The 19,235-nt window shown below is 44.2% G+C and overlaps 1 protein-coding gene across 7 annotated transcripts in view; it reads left to right on the plus strand.

Moving 5' to 3' along the window:
• Positions 1–2,975: 2,975 nt before the first annotated feature.
• Positions 2,976–19,235, plus strand: part of KIF14 (kinesin family member 14) — a 52,354-nt gene continuing 36,094 nt past the window's right edge. For 3 of the 7 annotated variants that reach the window (XR_004523972.1, XM_019920569.3, XM_033848161.2), the window contains exons 1-11: positions 2,976–3,085; positions 3,612–3,784; positions 6,230–7,424; positions 9,294–9,548; positions 10,068–10,155; positions 13,769–13,867; positions 14,862–14,914; positions 16,204–16,234; positions 16,652–16,759; positions 18,117–18,233; positions 18,926–19,041. Coding sequence is in view for 6 of the 7 variants with exons in the window: in XM_019920569.3 (XP_019776128.2) it covers positions 6,343–7,424; positions 9,294–9,548; positions 10,068–10,155; positions 13,769–13,867; positions 14,862–14,914; positions 16,204–16,234; positions 16,652–16,759; positions 18,117–18,233; positions 18,926–19,041 (1,949 nt within the window). In the remaining variant the exon portion in view is untranslated. Of the gene's footprint in view, positions 3,086–3,379; positions 3,401–3,611; positions 3,785–5,945; positions 6,040–6,229; positions 7,425–9,293; positions 9,549–10,067; positions 10,156–13,768; positions 13,868–14,861; positions 14,915–16,203; positions 16,235–16,651; positions 16,760–18,116; positions 18,234–18,925; positions 19,042–19,235 lie in introns of those variants that run through there. The other 4 variants (XM_033847989.2, XM_033848099.2, XM_033848039.2 and 1 more) reach the window with 4 other exon arrangements.

The raw sequence follows: 19,235 nt of genomic DNA on the forward strand, positions 1-19,235 counted from the left end.
AAGGAAGCATTCCCTCTGCCTGAACTGGAGGGCAGAGCTCTGACACCACCAGTGTCAGTGTGGCTGTTGGAAGGGCTGCACGTCCTCAAAGTCAGGCAGCAGGCCAGGACTAGAGGCCCCGAGATTTCATTTCACTTCATTGCATTTGCGGAGAAATGAGATTCCTTCAGGATGCTCGCCCTGGAATCTTGTGTGACTGAATCTGAACTTTCTACATTCCTTTTTCTTTTTTTTTTAGTTCAATAGTATTTTATTTTTATTTTTTTAAGTTGAAGTTTAGTGGATTTGCAATATCATGTTAGTTTCAGGTGTATAGATTCCTTTTTCTTGTCTTCCATCAAAAAGCATAGATGATCTGAAGTTCTAAAAAATTTTCATCGTATTAAAGCAGAATGGAGATTAGTTCTGCTTCCCCTTGGAGACCATTTGTCACTGCTTTCTCCTGATTTTTAATAGCCTCCAGTGAGTCCAGTACAAAAGGACTCGCTGTTTCATCTTGTGGTTATTTCTAGGGATTAAATCATAATCCTCAGCCTTCATAAAGTAAGATGTGTCATTACAGAGAGCCTGTAAATATACGATCGCAGTTTGTCAACACTGGCCAGGGCCCTGCGGCGTTTTGGAGAGTGGTTTTAGGCGATTCAATTTAGTAGCTTACATTTATGGAACGTAATCCTGTGCCCAGCTCGATGCTAAGCACTTTGCATGCACTATCTAATTTAATCCTCACGACAACTCTTTAGGGTAGGTGGCATTAACATCTGCAATTCCCAGATGAGGAAGCTGAGGCCCCCAGAAGTGACTTTGCCTGCTGGTCAGCTGTGGGCAGGATCTGAAGAGAGAAGCGCCGTGTCAGTGTAATATATAAAAGACCCCAAATCCCTCTTGTGTAACCCGGAGGTGGCTCACAGGTGGCCCTTGATTCTGTGGAGTATTATCCCTGTGGCTGGAATTGAATCGGGAGCTTCGTACAGAGCAAGAAGAAAAGGGAAGTGTGGCTAGCGACCTGTGAATGTTCTCTGTGCCAGGCGCTGGGGAGACAGGGTGACATAGACGAGGCCCCTCTCCATCTTGGGCTCACAGTCTGGGGCGGTGTCTGGTCTTTAGGCCACACACTGTCTGCTTCTAGTTAATTCGTAATTGTAACTTTAATGACACTTAATTGTTGTAATAGAATTTATTATTTTTTTCTTCATTTTTAACCATTTAAAGCATTCTCTCATGGTTGGCCATTGAGAGCTTTTCCAGTTTGGGGCCTACAAACTTTTAGGATGCCACTGAGATATTTTCTAAGAATAAAGTTTTGTAGTGCAGTAACTAGGTCAAAGAGTATGAATCTCTTTACGGTTCTTTCAATACATTATCATATCACTTTCTTTGATATTTACTCAACAAATATTTATTAAGCGTCTTTTATATATTAGGCCTTACACTGAGCAGTAGGGATACACTGTGAATGGGTGTGGTCCTTGCCCTCAGGAAGCTTACCAGTTGCTGTCACTAGAAATGTGTACTTTTAATTCTGATGCAAAATCACTAGCACCAAAATTAAAAAACATTTTTTTTACTTGTACCTCTTTTTTTTTTCACACTTGCATTTAATGGCTGGGTTTTACATTCTATTTTTATCTGAATGATTTTTGTGTGTATATGAATTCTTTATTGCATGAAGTCCCTTTGCCAATTTTTACATTTTATTTATTTTCTTATTCTATTTATAAACTTATTTGCCTTATAACATTGAAAGAGATCTTTACATCTTGTCACACTTAATGTATTTTTCTAGTTTACTACATTTTATTTTTGTTATTTTGAACGATACTTAAGTTTAAAGTTTTAATGTATTTGTCAGTCTTCCTTTGCCATATCTTCTTTTGCTTCTAGACTTGATCATTTCCCATATATCTGATAAATACAATATTCTTTTTTTGATAGCTGCTCTATAACTTAATTTTAATAAATTTTAGCATTTTTTTAGCATGATTTTTAAAGTGAGCTTTAGAATGAGTACTTTATCATCCACTCAATTTTTCTTTATAGTTGGAGTCCATTTCTGTTTCTCTAGCCTACTGAATACATTTCCATTATCTGCACTTTTTGCTGTTTAAAAAATATAGTTGCTTTATAATATTTGCTGGACTAGAGTCCCTCTCACAGATCTGGTTACTTTTCAGCATGTATTTTTATTGTTTTTTCATGCTTCAAAATCTTATTGTAGGGCTTCCCTGGTGGCGCAGTGGTTGAGAGTCCGCCTGCCGATGCAGGGGACGCGGATTCGTGCCCCGGTCCGGGAGGATTCCACATGCCGCGGAGCAGCTGGGCCCGTGAGCCATGGCCGCTGAGCCTGCGCGTCCGGAGCCTGTGCTCCGCAACGGGAGAGGCCACAACAGTGAGAGGCCCACGTACCGCAAAAAAAAAAAAAAAAAAAAAATCTTATTGTAATATTTATAGAAAGTAAGTTATATCTCACGACGTGGGCTTTGGCATTCTAGTTACACCGCCTGCTACTTGTCTGATTTTTCACAAGTTTAACTCTAAACCTCAGTCCCTCATCTGTAAACTGGGGAATCATATTAATATTTACCTCGTAAGATATACAGGATTAACTGAAAAAATTCCATGTAAGACATTTAGCGCACTTCCCATCACCAGTCTTTGCACAGGAAATCCTAGAAAAGTGTGAATGATTCTGGTTCACTTGGGGGCAAACAGCCATTTCTGCACCGAGAAGTCCTGCTGTGAGGCGGACGGACCGTACTCACTGTGCACCGAGGTTGGACAAGCGCGCTGCCGCCCGCTTCCTAGTCCTAGCCCACCCGAGGGCGGGCGCCCCGGCCGCCCAGATTCCGCGCCCCCTGCGCTGCTATGGCCGCGCCCAGCTCAGTGCGCGCAGCCCGGAGGGCGGGCCCGTTGCCTAGGAGATGCGAGCTCGGATCCGCGCTACGGGCGCGCGCTTCCGGGAGGACGTGCTTGCGCGGCGCCCGGCAGCCAATCAGAGGGCGGGGCGCGCGTTCAAACCGCTGGCCGGCGGCGGAGGCGTGAGCGGCGCGGGAAGGCCTGGGGCCTGCTAGGTGGGGTACGCGAGGTAGGTGTTGCGGCCTGGGGGCGGCGCGTCGGTGCGGGCGGCGGCGGGGGGCGGCCGAGCGGCTCGGGAGTCCGGGCGGGGCGGGGCAGGGGTCCTCCAGGGGTACGGGGCGGGGGGTCCCCAGGAGGGACAGGGGCGGGACCGGGCCTCGTCCTTCGCGCCGCTGCCCCCGCCGGGGCCGCCTTCGGGGCGCGTCGCTGTCTCGGTCCCGGCGTGACGGCTGAGAACCGGTCCCGGGGTCTGGGCCCCTCTTCCCTCCGGTCTCACAGCGACCACCCCCCCCCCCAAAAAAAACAAAGAGCCATCTCGTTCCGTGTAAGTAGCAGCGGGTTTTCAGCTGCGGTTGAAGGTCCGCAATCTCTTCTTGCCTTTGTATTTGCTTCCGTAACAGGAAGATTCCCTGCTTTTAGTTAAAAGGTGATGGGAGATGCTTAGGTCCTGGTGAAGTTTCCGGTAATGATTGTTAGTGATTTAGAACTTTCAAAGACTTACTTGAAAGTGAACCTCTGTTATTTTGTTCCTTCAGAGCCGTAATCTCTGGGGTCGACTTTAAAAATACAGCAGCCAGTTGCTGGATTAGCAGGAAGAGTCCGTGTGGGAGCAGCAGAGAACTGCAGCTCAGGGCGAGCTCGCTGGAGCAGAAAGGGTGGACCAGTCCAGAGCAGAGGAGAGGGGCTTGTCTGTCCCGGCACCTCCCAGGTAGTGTGGGCTCCGTGAGACCACCCATGGAGTCACAGGGATGTCTTGTTTCATATAAAAGTTATGTTTGTGCTATACTGTAGCCTATGAAGTGTGCAATAGTATTGTGTCTAAAAAAACAATGTATATACCTTCATTTAAAACACTTTAATGGTAAAAATGCTAACCATCATCAGAGCCTTCAGTGCGTCCTAGTAGTAACATCAAAGACCGCTGATCACACATCACCATAACAAGTAGGGGGCTAATGAAAAAGTTTGAGATATTGTGAGAATTACCAAAACGTGACGCAGACATGAGGTGAGCCGATGCAGCTGGGAAAATGGCTCTGACTTGCTGATGCAGGGTTGCCACAAACCTTTAGTTTGTAAAAAGCTCAGTATCTGTATGGGGCAGCAAAGCGCCTAAGACAGGTCTGCCTGTGTGAAGAAAAGGAGGGAATTGAACGACAGTCGGGGTGGTGGTCACCTCCTAGTGGCTGAGCTGCGCATCTTCTCATTGGCTGGGCGGTTGCTATAGGCGACGAGGAAACCTTTCTTCCTCTTTGCTCTGGGATGTGAAGTAGCTTCTTCCTGTAGAGTCTGTAAAACATGGCAAGGGATAAAGCGTGCGAGCTGCTCTTTAGATCCCCCAGTTCTATTTTAAATGAGGTTTCCTTTATTTACTTTCACAATGAAATATGTGTCAGTGATCAGGTGTCATTTTACAAGTTCGAATCAGGCATGCAAATGTAAAGACTTGTTTACATCAATATAACCAGTTTGATTCAGCGTTGACCAGAACCCAGACCTCTTAGCTGTTACTGCAGTTCTCTTTTCTCTTAAACATGAATGCTGGATCGCTACTGTTGACACATAGTTAAATACATTCCTGTCTACTTTGTTGTCTAACTGCTAGAGGGCAGGCTGTCTACTTAACTAATCTTGCATAATTTTTCTCAGCACAAGCAATTAATTTACAGCACTTATTTTTATTGTCTCTGCTACTTATTTGGGAATAATCTGTCTGTGACACCTCTCAAACTCATCTCTCTGAGGCATTCTTGCATGTAACGTGCATTCAGCTGATGTAGAAGTGCTTCACTCCAGTCTTTAACTTTGGTGCTGGAGTGTCCCCGTTAGTCCCCCTCCCTGCTCCCCAAGCTGGGGGTACTTAAAAAAAAAACCTTTGCTGACATGTTCTCTTTTCTAACATTTACCATCTTAACCGTTTTTAAGTGTACATCCTTAAATATATTCATATTGTTGTGTGGTCGTCACTACCATCCATACCCGTAACTCTGGTCATCTCGTAAATCTGAAGCTCTATACCTGTTAAACACTAACTCTCTGTTCTCCCCTCCCGCAGATCCCCCAGGCAGCTTTCTGTCTATGGTTTTAACTACTGTATGTACTTGATATGAGTGATGTCATGTGTTCTTTGTCTTTTTGTGACTGGCTTATTTCACTTAGCATAACATCCTCGAGGTTCATCCATATTGTAGCATATTGCAGAATGTCCTTACTTTTAAAAGATGAATAATATTTCATCGTATGAATATACCACATTTTGGTAAGCCGTTCATTGGTCAGTGGACACTTGGGTTGCTTCCCCATTTTAGCTATTGTGGATAATGCCGCTATGAACATGAGCATAAGGATATCTCTTCGAGACCCTGCTTTCATTTCTTTTGGGTCTATACCCAGAAGTGGAATTGCTAGGTCATGTGGTAATTTCAATTTTTTGAGGACTGTCCATACTGTTTTCCATAGTGGCTGTACCATTTTGCATCAGCAGTACACAAGGGTACCAGTTTCTTCACATCCTTGTCAACACTTGTTTTTTTTGATAGTAGCCATTCTAATGAGCTAGTGATGTGGCATCTCATTATAGTTTTGATTTGCTTTTCCCTAGTGATTAGTGATGTTGAGCATCTTTTTATGTGCTTGTTGGCCATTCTTATGTCTTTGACATGTGCTTTTTTTTTCTTTTTTTGGCTGTGCCACACAGCATGCGGGATCTTCGTTCCCTGACCAGGGATCGAACCTGTGCCCCCTGCAGTGGAAGTGCGAAGTCTTAACCACTGGACCACCAGGGAAGCCCCCGACATGTGCTTTTTACATCTTTAAAGTCACCTGGTACATTTGACCTGATGGCAGTGTTATCTGTGCATTACTTCTAGACTAAGGAAATGAAAGCAGGGGTCTCGCCTTTGAAAATCCATAGTATCCATCAGAGGGCCTGGCACCTCATGGGAGCTCAGCTGAGTAATGATTGTAAGTAATGACTGTAAGCTCTTTGAGGTCGGAGGTTTGTCTGAAGCTGCATGGGAACAATATCTGAGCTGGAGATCATGACCCACTCTGATGTATTGCTCTGAGCAGTTACTTTCACCATGGAAGGTTCTCATGTTTTTACGGCCTATTCGTAGTCTGTGCCATCTAAATTTTATTTATTTAATTTTAGCAGATAGTTTTGGAAACTGATGCAGAAGGAATGGCCGGAAGTTAAATGAACGTCCGAAGAAGAGCTTAAAGTTTCTTCAGCAACATCCTTTCTAAAAATAACTTGTTGCCACAATGTCAGTTTACACTGCACAGAGTAGAAATGACAGCAATATCCTTGGTATCCCTTCTGCCCCAAAGAGTTCATCGCTGCCTGTTCTCCCCCACGGTAGCAGGCTGAAGCAGCATTCAAAGTCGGATATGTCGGAACGTGAAAATGATGATCCGTTATTGATATCCGCAAGTAAAACCAGAGACATAAATAGCACTTATGTTATCTCTGCCTGTAAAAAAACGGAAGATACACCCCTTCCCCCTAACCCTGTGGGTAGGTTAACACTTCAGAGGAGAGTGGCAAGGAGCAAAGAACCCTCTCTGCTTGGTGAGTTGGGAGACACAACTGTGAAAACAGCAGACACATGTCTTGCGTTACAACGTCGGGCTAAGCCAGATGCTGTGGAAAAGTGGAAAGCAGCGCAGAATGTGGGAGGTAAAGGAGAGGACGATTGTGCTTCACCAGAAACTACTATAAATGCAAAGGCTGTAAATAATGATAGAAACTTTCTTGCCACACCTTCTGTACCTTTAGCTGCAGACCCAAAAGACCCTGAAGTGAAGGCTGGTGGGAAATACAAAGAAACGCTTTCCACTGTTGGTGGGGCAGACGAAAATGTTGCCCTTAAGTCCCTAAGTGATAGACCACCCGCTGGTTCCCAGAGTCAGACTGAAGCTGTTAGATCAGGACGCTTGGCAACAAAACCTATTCAGAGCAAGTTGGACATCAGAGTGTCAGGAACAGGAAGCTTACATCACAGAAGTGCTGGGAAGGATGGTGCGAAACTTGCACCTAAATCTGAAAGCTTAGAGAAAAGAACACCTTCGAAGTGTGTTACAGAGCACAGATCGACACCAAAGCGTGGCATTCCTCAGTTTAAGAGCCCAGCTACGTCAGTTCTGAAAAACAGGATGCCTACCCTTCAAGTTAAACAAAGGCCGAAAAGTTCTCTTCTCGCAAATAAAAGGGAACGGTCACGAGAAAATATATTCCTTCTTGAAGAAGAAACTGCACTTCGGAGAACCTCTACAGAAACAGACCCCCTAAAAGTGGAAAACAGTCAAGTGACGGTGGCAGTCAGAGTCAGGCCTTTCAGCACGCGGTACGTTCCCCTTTCTGTCTAAGGCCAGGCTGGTGGCGTGGGGCGTGTCCAGTTCCTCTCTGCCTTTGGGAAGTCAGTGTGTTCGTGCATTTTCAAACTGGCTGGTGATTCTTTTATATAGATAGAACTTCTCGGTTCAGTTGTAGTATGTGGATTATTTTTGATGATTGGCTGTGAAATTAAAGAATCGAATCACCGTATTTTGCAGACGTAAGTTTCTCTGGCTATGCTGCTTTTTAAAAGTCTGAATGACTTCAGTCTAACGCAGTCTGCTTTCAGATCTGTAATGTACGGTGGGATCTCTACCTTTCCCTTGAAAAGAGCCACAGCAGGTACTCGTTCCCCAAAGAGGTCCTTCCAAAACCCTTTCCAGAGTGGTGGTCACCCCCTCATCATCTCTGCTATGTGGTGGTTATACGCTCATTTATTAGATTAGATTTTTTAAAAAAATAAATTTATTTATTTATTTTTGGCTGTGTTGGGTTTTCGTTTCTGTGCGCGGGCTTTCTCTAGTTGTGGCGAGCGGGGGCTACTCTTCATCGCGGTGTGCGGGCTTCTCATTGTAGTGGCTTCTCTTGTTGTGGAGCACAGGCTCTAGACATGCAGGCTCAGTAGTTGTGCCTCACGGGCTTAGTTGCTCCGCGGCATGTGGGATCTTCCCAGACCAGGACTCGAAGCCGTGTCCCCTACATTGGCAGGCAGATTCTCAACCACTGCGCCACCAGGGAAGCCCTAGATTTGATTTTGATGGCAAAAAAAAATCTCTCCCCAAAAGTGCTTGTGGGTGAGACACTCAAAGATTGCGGGTTGTGCTGAAAAAGACGACCCGCCCAGTGTGAATGTGGCATCTGGTTATCTTTACATTCTTGGAGAGATGACTGTGAAGACTTCACAGAGTCAGTAGTTTTTAACTCTGTTGTGGACCTAAGTGAGCTAGAGGAGGGTATGGTGACCCGGCAGTGCAGACGGACCTCTGGTTTGAACCTAAATGGCCAGCAGTTAAGGCAAGTTTCAGAGCACTGTGGGCCTTTTAGCTGAAAATGTGGGGTCAGTGATAAGGGGAGAGAACTCAGTACCAAAGAGCCTCAAGACTGTGCGGGGAAGAGGGGCAGAAGGGACAAGCCCGGGATGGGTGGCTGCCCTGGAGAGGATGGAGCGAGGGACCACGTGCTGATTCCAGACCCAGCAGGCGCACCTGTAGCAGGCCCGTGGGGGAGGATGAGGGAGGTGGTTTCCGCAGTAGTTTCTGATCGAAAGCAGAGTTGGGGGCAGAAGGAGAGACCTGGGGCCAGACAAGGACTGATATTGTTTCTCTGCAGCTCTGGAGCCAGTGAAAGATTTCCTACTAAGTCTTAGATGGAAGAAGGATGGACCCAAAGAGATAATTTAAAGGATGAGGGACCTTTGGATTCATAGAAACGTAACTGGTAGCCCAAAGACGCTCATGGTTCAGACTTGTATCTAACTGAGTTTGTTGAAATTGTGTTTCTTACCAGCTTTATATAGATTTGTACCTCCAAAATTTCTTTATAATATATTCAAACAAGTTTCCAGGTTTGAACTGCTGAGACAGATAGATTATAGTAGGCAGGATGAGAAAAGGGAGAGCTTAAGAGAAAAAGGAAAAAGATGGAAAATCCTGTAAAAGTAGGGGGCATTTTTCCAGACAAGCAATCTGGAACTCCGTTTTCCCTTTGAGCAGTGGCACTGGAGCTGCAGGAAATAGATTTTGGAAACTCACTATCATTACGTGTGCTGGTCTGGAGTAATGTTGTTATTTAACTAGTTTGAGGTCCTTATTACATTCTGTGGGAATAATACTCAGAATAATTATAGTAACGATATTTTTCTCTGTGCTTCTTTTTAAAGAGAGAAGAGTGAAGAAACATCCCAGGTGGTCTTCCTGAACGGGGAAGAAATAGCTGTGGAACATCCCGGCATGAGACAGGTGTACAGTTTTGTTTACGACCTTTCCTTCTGGTCCGTTGATGAGTGTCATCCCCGCTTCGCGAGCCAGACGGCCGTGTACGAGGCACTGGCAGCCCCGCTCCTGGAACAGGCCTTCGAAGGCTTCAACACCTGTCTCTTTGCTTATGGTCAGACTGGCTCTGGAAAGTCCTATACGTAAGTTGTATCATAAGTCCGATTATCCAGAAATGTTTACATTTTTTGTGCGAAGCAGCATAGTTTAATAGAAAGAATATAGTTTTGCACCCAGGCCTGGGTGCAAATCTCACTGTTTTACATACTAGTTCTGCAAACCTGGGCAAGTTACTTTGTCTCTGGGTTTCTGTTTATGTGTGAGATATTGTTTCGTTGGCCCCATTTTACTATAAACTCTTTCTTGTGTAAACTGAAGCCCAGAGAGGTTAATTGGAAGTATTGTTGTGAGAATTACAAGCAAGTCATCTGATCAACGGTATGGTAATAATACCTGTCCTAGAAGGAAATACTCAAATTTTAATAGTAGCTAGCACTTATTAAGTTTTTACTGTGTTCCAGGCCCTGTGCTAGAGGCTCTGAATTAGATAGTTCTTATTTATTCCCATTTTACAGAAGAGGAAATTGAGGTTTAATTTCTCCCCAAAGAACTTAAAAACCTAATTAGTTTTACTTCCTCCCTATTCATAATGTATTTTCCAGGATGATGGGATTTAGTGAAGAACCAGGAATAATTCCAAGATTCTGTGAAGGTCTTTTTGCCGAAATAGCCAAAAAACAAACCCAGGAGGTATGTTCTCATACTATCCGTAAGCCTTCTTATTAGACTAGAAAACGGTCAAACCAGTTAAAGTCGGAATCGTGGCCACTGAGGAACTGCTCAGCAGAAGATGTTGTAACTTCTGGTCGCTCTCCTTTCGGACAGTGGTTTGGGGGATGGGGGCTCCAGACTCAGAGGCGGTTCCTCCTGCTGGACAGGGATGCGGGGTCCTCTCTTCCGCCTTCTCTGCCCAATCACCTCCATGGGTGTGGGGTGCACGTGGCGGTAGTTACGCCCCGTCGTGCGTGTCTGCAGTGGGGCGGCGGCCCGGCCTTCCCTAAGGACGGCAGGCATCAGCATTAGGACGGCGACAGTAGGCGAGAGGGGAGTGACGTGCAGATTCAGCCCGGAGTGGAGGTCACAGCCTCGCTCGTGCCCCACACTGCCCCCGTGCCGGGTGCCCACGCCCCCTCACCTGGTCCTAGTGCGGCCAGCTGTTTGCCGGGCAGCCCGTTAGACCAGTTTTTCCGAAACTCGCTTGAGGGTAAGAGCGCCTAGGAGTGTGTGTGGGTGTACTTGCTGAAGAGCTTCTGGAGATTCTGGCTCAGCTGGTGTAGAGGGCAGCCTGGGAATTTCTAATTTTCATACTTTTCCTCTAGTGGTTCTTATGATAAGGGGACTTGGGAAAATGTTGTGCTGTACTTGGGAGCACGGAGTGGAAAGACCCGGTGCCCGTAGTGAAGAGAGTGTGATGGAGAAACGGGCCAGTACACAGTCGGGTACGGTCACTGAGGTGCTAAATAAAGTGAAGTAAATACTAGGTTAGGATGAGGGCGGCGGCTATGGGAACAGGTAAGCTGGGGGCACGGGGTCCTTAGAGGAGGCGTGGCCCGTGGGTTAGGCCCCTCTGTTTAGCATCTGTTTTGTTTAGAGGTGGTGGAAGCCAGGGAGGGAGAGCAGGCGAAGGCGAGGGGTCTCTGGAGTGATCACGGGTCTGGGGGCCTCCAGTTGTGGGGAGCGACTTTGTCAGTGAGCGGAACACATGAAACGGTTCAGAGCGTGGACTTTGGAGATGGCTTGAGCTGGAATCCAGGTTCCACACTTCCATGCTGGAAGTGTGACCTCGAGCAATGTGCTTAACTTCTCTGAGTGCCTCAGCACAGAGCCTGGGGACGAGGAGGACGTTCCCCTAGGTTTGCTGTGTGCAATGCGCTCTGTGTGAAAGGTTTGGAACAGTGCCCGCCGCACAGAGAGCCCAGCGAAGTGACTGTGGTTTTCTCAATTTGGGATTACTCAGGATGGTAGAAGATAACAGCACGCGGGTGGGGGTCTCGGAGGTGGGTATAGCCACAGACGCCAGGCGCCTCGAAGGGGCAGACAAAGCACGATCCTCTGCGGCGTGACCTCTGCACCTTTCGCAGCTCCCCTCCCACAGCATGTTCCTCTCCAAGGCCCCCTGGAAGCCCCATAACACAGTACACTGTTTTATATATAATAGACATTAATGCATGTTTGTTGAATTCTGAGCCCCAATACCTGTATCCACAGCCCTTGTAAATAACCTGTAATTGCATGGGTTCACCTGTACCTGATCTCTACCCGGAAGTGCTTTGTTCCTCTCCCGGGACGCTAACTGTATCCTTCTGTCTGTGTTACTCAAGTGCTGTGTTGCATCTCCAATTAGACTGTGAGTTCTCTGAGGATGAAGCCTGTCCAGTTCGCCTCAGGTTCTCCCACGGCACCTAGAAGAGTGCTGTGTGCCTGATAGGCCTAATAAATATTTGGCGAATTGAACCTACATCTCTTTGATCTCCCTTGAAGCTTCTAGTTTCGTTAGCGCTGGGTGTTTGCTGACTCACTTTGGGCCTGTAGATGAAATTTATTTCGCTAACAAGGAAACATGCCCTAACTCAGAAAAGCTACATGGAAGCAAATTTTCCCTTTTTGGCTTTTATACCTTGTCTTTCAGAGTCAAAAGGAGGAGAAGCTCAGCTCTACTGAGTCTGGTGATTGTTTTTTGCCGCAATCTGGAATCACAATCTGATTTAAGATCCACACTTAGCAGATCAAGTGTTCGCCCACAGGGTCCAGCTCGCTGCGTTTCTCATGCCTCACATCCTTTTCTCCTCCTTCCCCAGCCTCTCTGGCACCAGCATCTCCCCTTTCTGATTGGCCGTTTTATCTATGGTCATGATTTCTCATTTTGGTTCTTAATTTTCTATTGCTCTGTCTTATCTGTTGGAGGGTATGTTATGTTTCTCTGAGATGGAAACTCGTGGGCGAGAACCTTGCCATATACTTCTGTATATCCTTCTCATATAGTCCAAAGCCATGCACATACTAAGGTGAATTGAATTAGGTGAATTTCCTAGAAGTTAGTAAGAAATGCAAGGACTTTTGTTGTTGAAATTTTCCTATATTAAGATAAAATTCACATAACATAAAATTGACCATCTTAAAATATAAAACTCAGTGGCATTTAGTACATTTATAATGTCGTGCAACCACCACCTCTATCTGGGTCTAAAAAAATTTTCATCACCCTCAGAGACCATCCATGTACCATTAAGTAGTTATAACCCATTTCCCTCCCCTCAGCCCCTACTTTCTGTCTCTGTGGCTTTACCTATTCTGGACGTTTCCTGTAAGTGGAATATCATGCAGCATGAGGTTCATCAGTGTTACAGCATGTATTGACACTTCATTCCTTTTTATGGCTGAGTAATATGCCGTTGCATATATGCGCCACGTCTTCCTTATCAGTTGATGGGCATTTAGGCTGTTTCCATCTTTTGGCTTTTGTAATACTGTTGCTATTACAATACACAGTTGTACAGTTGTGTACAATTTTTATTTGAGTAATTTTAAAAAATATTGATTTATTTGGCTATGTCGGGTCTTAGTTGCGGAACGCAGGATCTTTCCTTGCGGTGCGTGGACTCTCTGTTGTGCGCACGGGCTTCTCTCTCGGTGTGGCGTGTGGGCTGCAGAGCGCGCAGGCTCAGTAGTTGCGGCGTTTGCTTAGTTGCCCCGTGGCAACTAAGTGGGATCTTAGTTCCCCGATCAGGGATCGAACCCATGTCCCCTGCATTGGAAGGCGGATTTTTAACCACTGGACCACCAGGGAAGTCCCTATTTGAGTAATTTTTAATTTGAATTTATTTGTAATTCTTTTGGGTAGATAGGAGTGAAATTGCTGGGTTATACAGTAATTCTGTGCTTAACCTTTTGAGGAACTGCCCACTGTTTTCCACGACATTTGCACCATTTAACACTCCCACCAGCAACACTGGAGGGTTCTGATTTCTCCACATGCTCATCAGCGTTCGTTGTTTTCCGTTTCCTTCATTACAGCCATCCTAGTGGGTGTGAAGTGGTTTCTTACCATGGCTTTGATTTGCATTTCCCTACTGACTTGTGATGTTGGACACCTTTCCATGTGCTTGTTGACTATTTGTGTATCTTTTTTGCAGAAATGTCTGTTCAGTCCTTTGCCTATTTTTTAATTGGTTGTTTGTCTTTCTGTTGTTGAATTGTAAGAGTTCTTTATATATTCTGGTTACTAGACTGTTATCAGATATGATTTGTAAAAAGTGCAAGAACTTTTCAAATAAATTGTATGCTGTGTTTCTGTTCCTGCTAGGTCAGCTATCACCTTGAAATGAGCTTCTTTGAAGTATATAATGAAAAAATTCACGACCTTCTGGTTTGTAAAGGTGAAAATGGGCAGAGAAAGCAAACAGTAAGATTTAAAAACTTACTTGTTTTTAATTTGTTTTTATTGATGCATATAATTATATTGGTTCTCAAGATGATATATAGCTTAATTACTAAAATGCATATGATAGCAAATGCTTGAGATCTAGTCTAACTATGTTGCTATTTACTAAATAAGCTGAACATTATTGTTAGTGGACATTAAACTAGTTATGAACTGTAACCTCATTTTACTTAAGCAAGTATTGTGTAGAAGTTAAAGATAAAACATTCTAAGATTTAGTTGGACCACTTATGTCAAATACCAAATTCCTAAAAGTCTGCAAAGCCAAAAAAGAATAAAAGTCTAAAAAACCGTATTGTTATTGTAGAGTATGTATTTCACTCGATTATTTAGCAAATTGATATCTTATAGCTCATATTTTCTGTGAAGTAGAAAGTTTCACAAAGGCGTAAACTTTTTAAACAACCGCTATTAGAATTAAAAACTTCTGACTTTGGAAAGGGCTGTGGAGAGCGAGAAGCTAACATCTGAAGAGGTCACTTGACTCGCTCAAGGTCGTGCAGTCTGCTTTTGGCAGCATCAAGAGACTCACACAAAACTTGGCGTTTCCTTCTCTGACTTCTACGTGTTCTTAAATTTCTGCTCACAAAGTTTAAAATGTATAATGTAAAACGGAAAAAAATGCTAACTGTCTGAAATTTATTGCACGTATTTTAGAAAGCTATTTAAAAGCATATAAACAATAGCTACGGCAGGACTTAGGAATAAAAAACTAGTAAGATATTTGATGTTATGGTATGTTGTCAGATACTGTGCAGATGTGAACAGTTTGTGGTCTTGAGGCAGTTTCCTAGTGCATTACAGATGTGTTTCTGTGAGGACCTTTATATTTATTTCCGGGTAGAGACAAATCTCTTTACCGTAGACTCGAAATATAGAAAAAGAAGGTCATTTGAAATTCTCTTTTATATGAAGTATTTGCCTTGCTGTTAACGTGCCTCATGTTTGCCCACAGCTGAGAGTGCGGGAGCACCCGGCCTCCGGCCCCTACGTCGAGGGCCTGTCCACGTGAGTGTGTGCAGCCAGGGCCCGTGACCGCTGTGCTCCTGGCGGCCTCCCCAGCCGTGAAACGCTGCGTCACTACTTAGTCTTCTCCCCTTAATATTATCCAGTTAAATGTTCGTCTTTCCAAATAGAGTGTTAGCTGCTTGTTGTTATATTTGGTTATATCTCTCACGGCACCTGTGAAGTGCCTTGCGTAGAGCATTAATTATACTGTGTAGGAAATATTTGTCTTTCCTCCCTTTCCCCTGCTAACCCATTAAGTTAAGCCTTCCCTCTCGAGCCACTTTTTTTATGTTACTTTAAGCTGTGGAGGCGAGAAGGTGCTGAGCTCAATGTTTAGAGTTAGAAATATGCTGAGAGTCATTTATTTGGTTTTCAACTCCAAATGCTCTCTTTTTATATGTGTGTGTATATATATATATATATATATATATATTTTTATAAATTTGTTTATTTTACTTGTTTTTGGCTGCGTTGGGTCTTCGTTGCTGAGCGCGGGCTTTCTCTAGTTGCGGCAAGCGGGGGCTACTCTTCGTTGCGGTGCGCGGGCTTCTCATTGCGGTGGCCTCTCTTGTTGCGGAGCACGGGCCCTAGGAGCAGCAGGCTTCAGTAGTTGCGGCACGTGGGCTTCAGAAGTTGCGGCATGTGGGTGCAATAGTTGCGGCGCATGGGCCTAGTTGCTCCGCGGCATGTGGGATCTTCCCGGACCAGGGCTCGAACCCGTGTCCCCTGCATTGGCAGGTGGATTCTTAACCATTGCGCCACCAGGGAAGTCCCAAATGCTTTCTTAAAGGAAAGGAAAAGTGGCTAGAAAAAATTCAGCTCCATTTAGTAAATCTGGGACAGTGCTGAGACCCATACACACCCGCACTACCACACCCATATATATGTGTACCTATACATATACCTGTACCTCTACCTATGCCTAACCACACCCACATATACAGGTACCTATACCTATGCCTTTCCCTATACATATGGGTTAAAGTTTATCTTTTGGTCTCATGATTTAGACTTGGATAGTACAATGTTAAGATGCTATAAGGTGCTTCATTATATTAAGAAAAATCATACTTCTTAAAATTTGTTAAAATGAAAACATTATTTTATTACCTCCCTTTTACAATGGAGAAAATGAAAGATTCTGTAAGAATCAGTATAGTAATACCTATGGATTATTCCACCGTGGTATTTGTGGAGTAATTATGTGGTTGAAAGGTGGCTGATGTTTTATAAGGACAGGAGTGTGATCATGAGTAAAACTGACTTTGTCCTTTGCTTTTGTGACATAGGAATGTTGTCAGCTCTTACTCTGATATCCAGGTAAGGTCCATTGTAATTGATCTTCTCTCCACTAGATAGAAAGATCAGTCATAAATATTCATAAATATTGCTGTTTGCATAAATAAAAGGTTAATTTATAAGGAACTGATTTTGTTTGTGTAAACTTTAAGCAAAAGAATTACTCTTATAAACGAAAAATTTAAATCGATCATCATGTCAGTTTAGAGTTATAGAAATAGCCTGTTAAAGGTATTATTTCCTCATTCAAATTTCTATGACAGAAAAAAAATAGACAATGGGAATGCAAATTCTTAAATAAGCATGTATTAATATTTTTATTTTATAAGCTGATCATAAATGTGTGTATATACGTGCTCACTCTACTTTGCTCTTCGTTACTTTGCTCCGGTGAGCCCCTGTCTGCAGGCCTGACCTCCTTCTCTCCTTTCTCACTAGATTTGGCTGGAACTGGGAAATAAGAGGAAGGCAACTGCGGCCACTGGCATGAATGACAAAAGCTCCCGCTCGCACTCAGTGTTCACCCTGGTGATGACCCAGACCAAGGTACTGTGTTGTTGATTCATTTCTTAGGTAAGATAGTCACTATATTCAAGTTTCATGTTTTCCTTATTTTCTCCTTTATTTTTTTATTTTTATCATCTTTATTGGAGTATAATTGCTTTACAGTGGTGTGTTAGTTTCTGCTTTATAACAAAGTGAATCAACCATATGCATACATATATCCCTATATCCCCTCCCTCTTGCATCTCCCTCCCACCCTCCCTATCCCACCCCTCTAGGTGGTCACAAAGCACTGAGCTGATCTCCCTGTGCTATGCGGCTGCCTCCCATTAGCTATCTATTTTACGTTTGGTAGTGTATATATGTCCATGCCTCTCTCTTACTTCTTTAAATCAAGGGTAAAAGTCCAATCATATAAATATATAACATAATTGGATTTTAGGACATATACACAGTAACGCTGAGTGGCATATACAGGAGTATGTTTTTCTCACTGTTTTAAAAATCAGTAACGTGATTATTAACTTATCATGATATTGATATTGTCATATCAATACGTGATAATATATTATCAACAATACATGATAATTGTACAGTATTTGAAAAAACATATCAGAAAGTAAAAGATTTTTAAATAATTCAGCCGTAGGGTTCCACTGCTCAAATGAAACCCCTCTAAAGAGTTTGGTATATAATCTTTCAGTTGTTTTACAATCACATGTAAACAAATTTACAAAATCTGCAACAATTTTATACTATTAAAATTACTTGCAAAACATTATTATTCACAGCTACATAATTTTCCTTTGACTGTTAAAATTCCTCAAATTTTTCTCTGCTGTTGGACATTTATGTTGCTTTTAAATGCTTTGCTACTTCAGGGCTGGGATGAACAGCACCTTTGTACATTAAGCCTTTTTTCTATCTGTGGCCGTTTCCTTAATATAATTGCGTAGTTATGGGTTTAGCCCTTTAAAGTCATTCCTTTTATTTTGCATAGTCTGAGCACTGCTCAATATGTTCTTATAAATCGTCACAGATTCAAGAAGGGATAGCTTCAAAAATAAGTGAGTGGTTTGTAATCTTGTCAAACTTTCCGTTTTGCAGACTTATATTGATGGCAAATCGTAAAAGAACTTATGATTTGTTATTTTACCATTTTTGGGTTTTTTTGCTGTACGCGGGCCTCTCACTGTGGTGGCCTCTCCCGTTGCGGAGCAACAGGCTCCGGACGCGCAGGCTCAGCAGCTATGGCTCACAGGTGCAGCCGCTCCACAGCATGTGGGATCTTCCCGGACTGGGGCACGAACCCGTGTCCCCTGCATCGGCAGGCGGACTCTTAACCACTGCGCCACCAGGGAAGCCCATGATGTGTTATTTTAATGTCCTTTTGTCCCAGACAGAATTTGTGGAAGGGGAAGAGCTGGATCACAGAATTCGGAGCCGCATAAACCTGGTGGACCTGGCGGGCAGTGAGCGCTGTTCCGAGACCCAGACAAGCGGGGAGCGGCTGAAGGTAAGGGTGAGCCCTCACGCTGGGGAGCTCAGTCCTGGCCACTTTTTTTAGGAGATTACTGGCTAAGCACATAATCTTTTTTTTTTTTATAAATTTATTTATTTATTTATGGCTGCGTTGGGTCTTTGTTGCTGCGCGTGGGCTTTCTCTAGTTGCGGCGAGCGGGGGCCACTCTTCGTTGCGGTGCGCGGGCTTCTCATTGCGGTGGCTTCTCTTGTTGCGGAGCACAGGCTCTAGAGCACAGGCTCAGTAGTTGGGGCACACAGCCTCAGTAGTTGTGGCTCGTGGGCTCTAGAGTGCAGGCTCAGTAGTTGTGGCACACGGACTCAGTTGTTCTGCAGCATGTGGGATCTTCCCGGGCCAGGGCTTGGACCCATGTTCCCTGCACTGGCAGGCGGTATTCCTAACCACTGCGCCACCAGGGATGTCCCTAAGTATGTTATCTTAACCAAGAATAGCCTCTCTGTCCCTGCACTTTATAGACTGTGTTGCTGAGACTTAAAGAGGAACCCGTAGTTCCTGGTTATGATTGCTTCTCAGAGTCAATTAGTAAATTTTGAGTTTGAAGAAAGTTGGTAGTTTATGGAAGAAAGTATTTCCTCAGTAATTATATGAAGGAAGAAATATATTTTGTGAAATACATTTATTGCTGGGCAGTTCCTTTCAATTAAAATGTTTGATCTTGTCCCCAGGAAGGCGTGAGTATTAACAAGTCCCTGCTGACCCTGGGAAAGGTCATATCCGCGCTCTCCGAGCAGGCCAGCGGGAAGAGAACATTCATTCCTTACCGCGAGTCTGTCCTCACATGGCAAGTAGCTTTTGGAGTATAAGGAATTGTACAAAATAGAGTGAGTACTGCGGGGGAAAAGGGCATAGACTGACTTCATGTGACTCTGGGACAGAGCAGTGGTGAGCGGTACGGATTCCAGAGCCAGGCTACCTGGACTTGATCTCAGCTGTGCTTCCTACAAACTGTGTGACTTTGGGCAAATCAGTTAATAG

This window comes from Tursiops truncatus, chromosome 1 (genome assembly GCF_011762595.2).
Source record: "Tursiops truncatus isolate mTurTru1 chromosome 1, mTurTru1.mat.Y, whole genome shotgun sequence".
NCBI lineage: Eukaryota > Metazoa > Chordata > Mammalia > Artiodactyla > Delphinidae > Tursiops > Tursiops truncatus.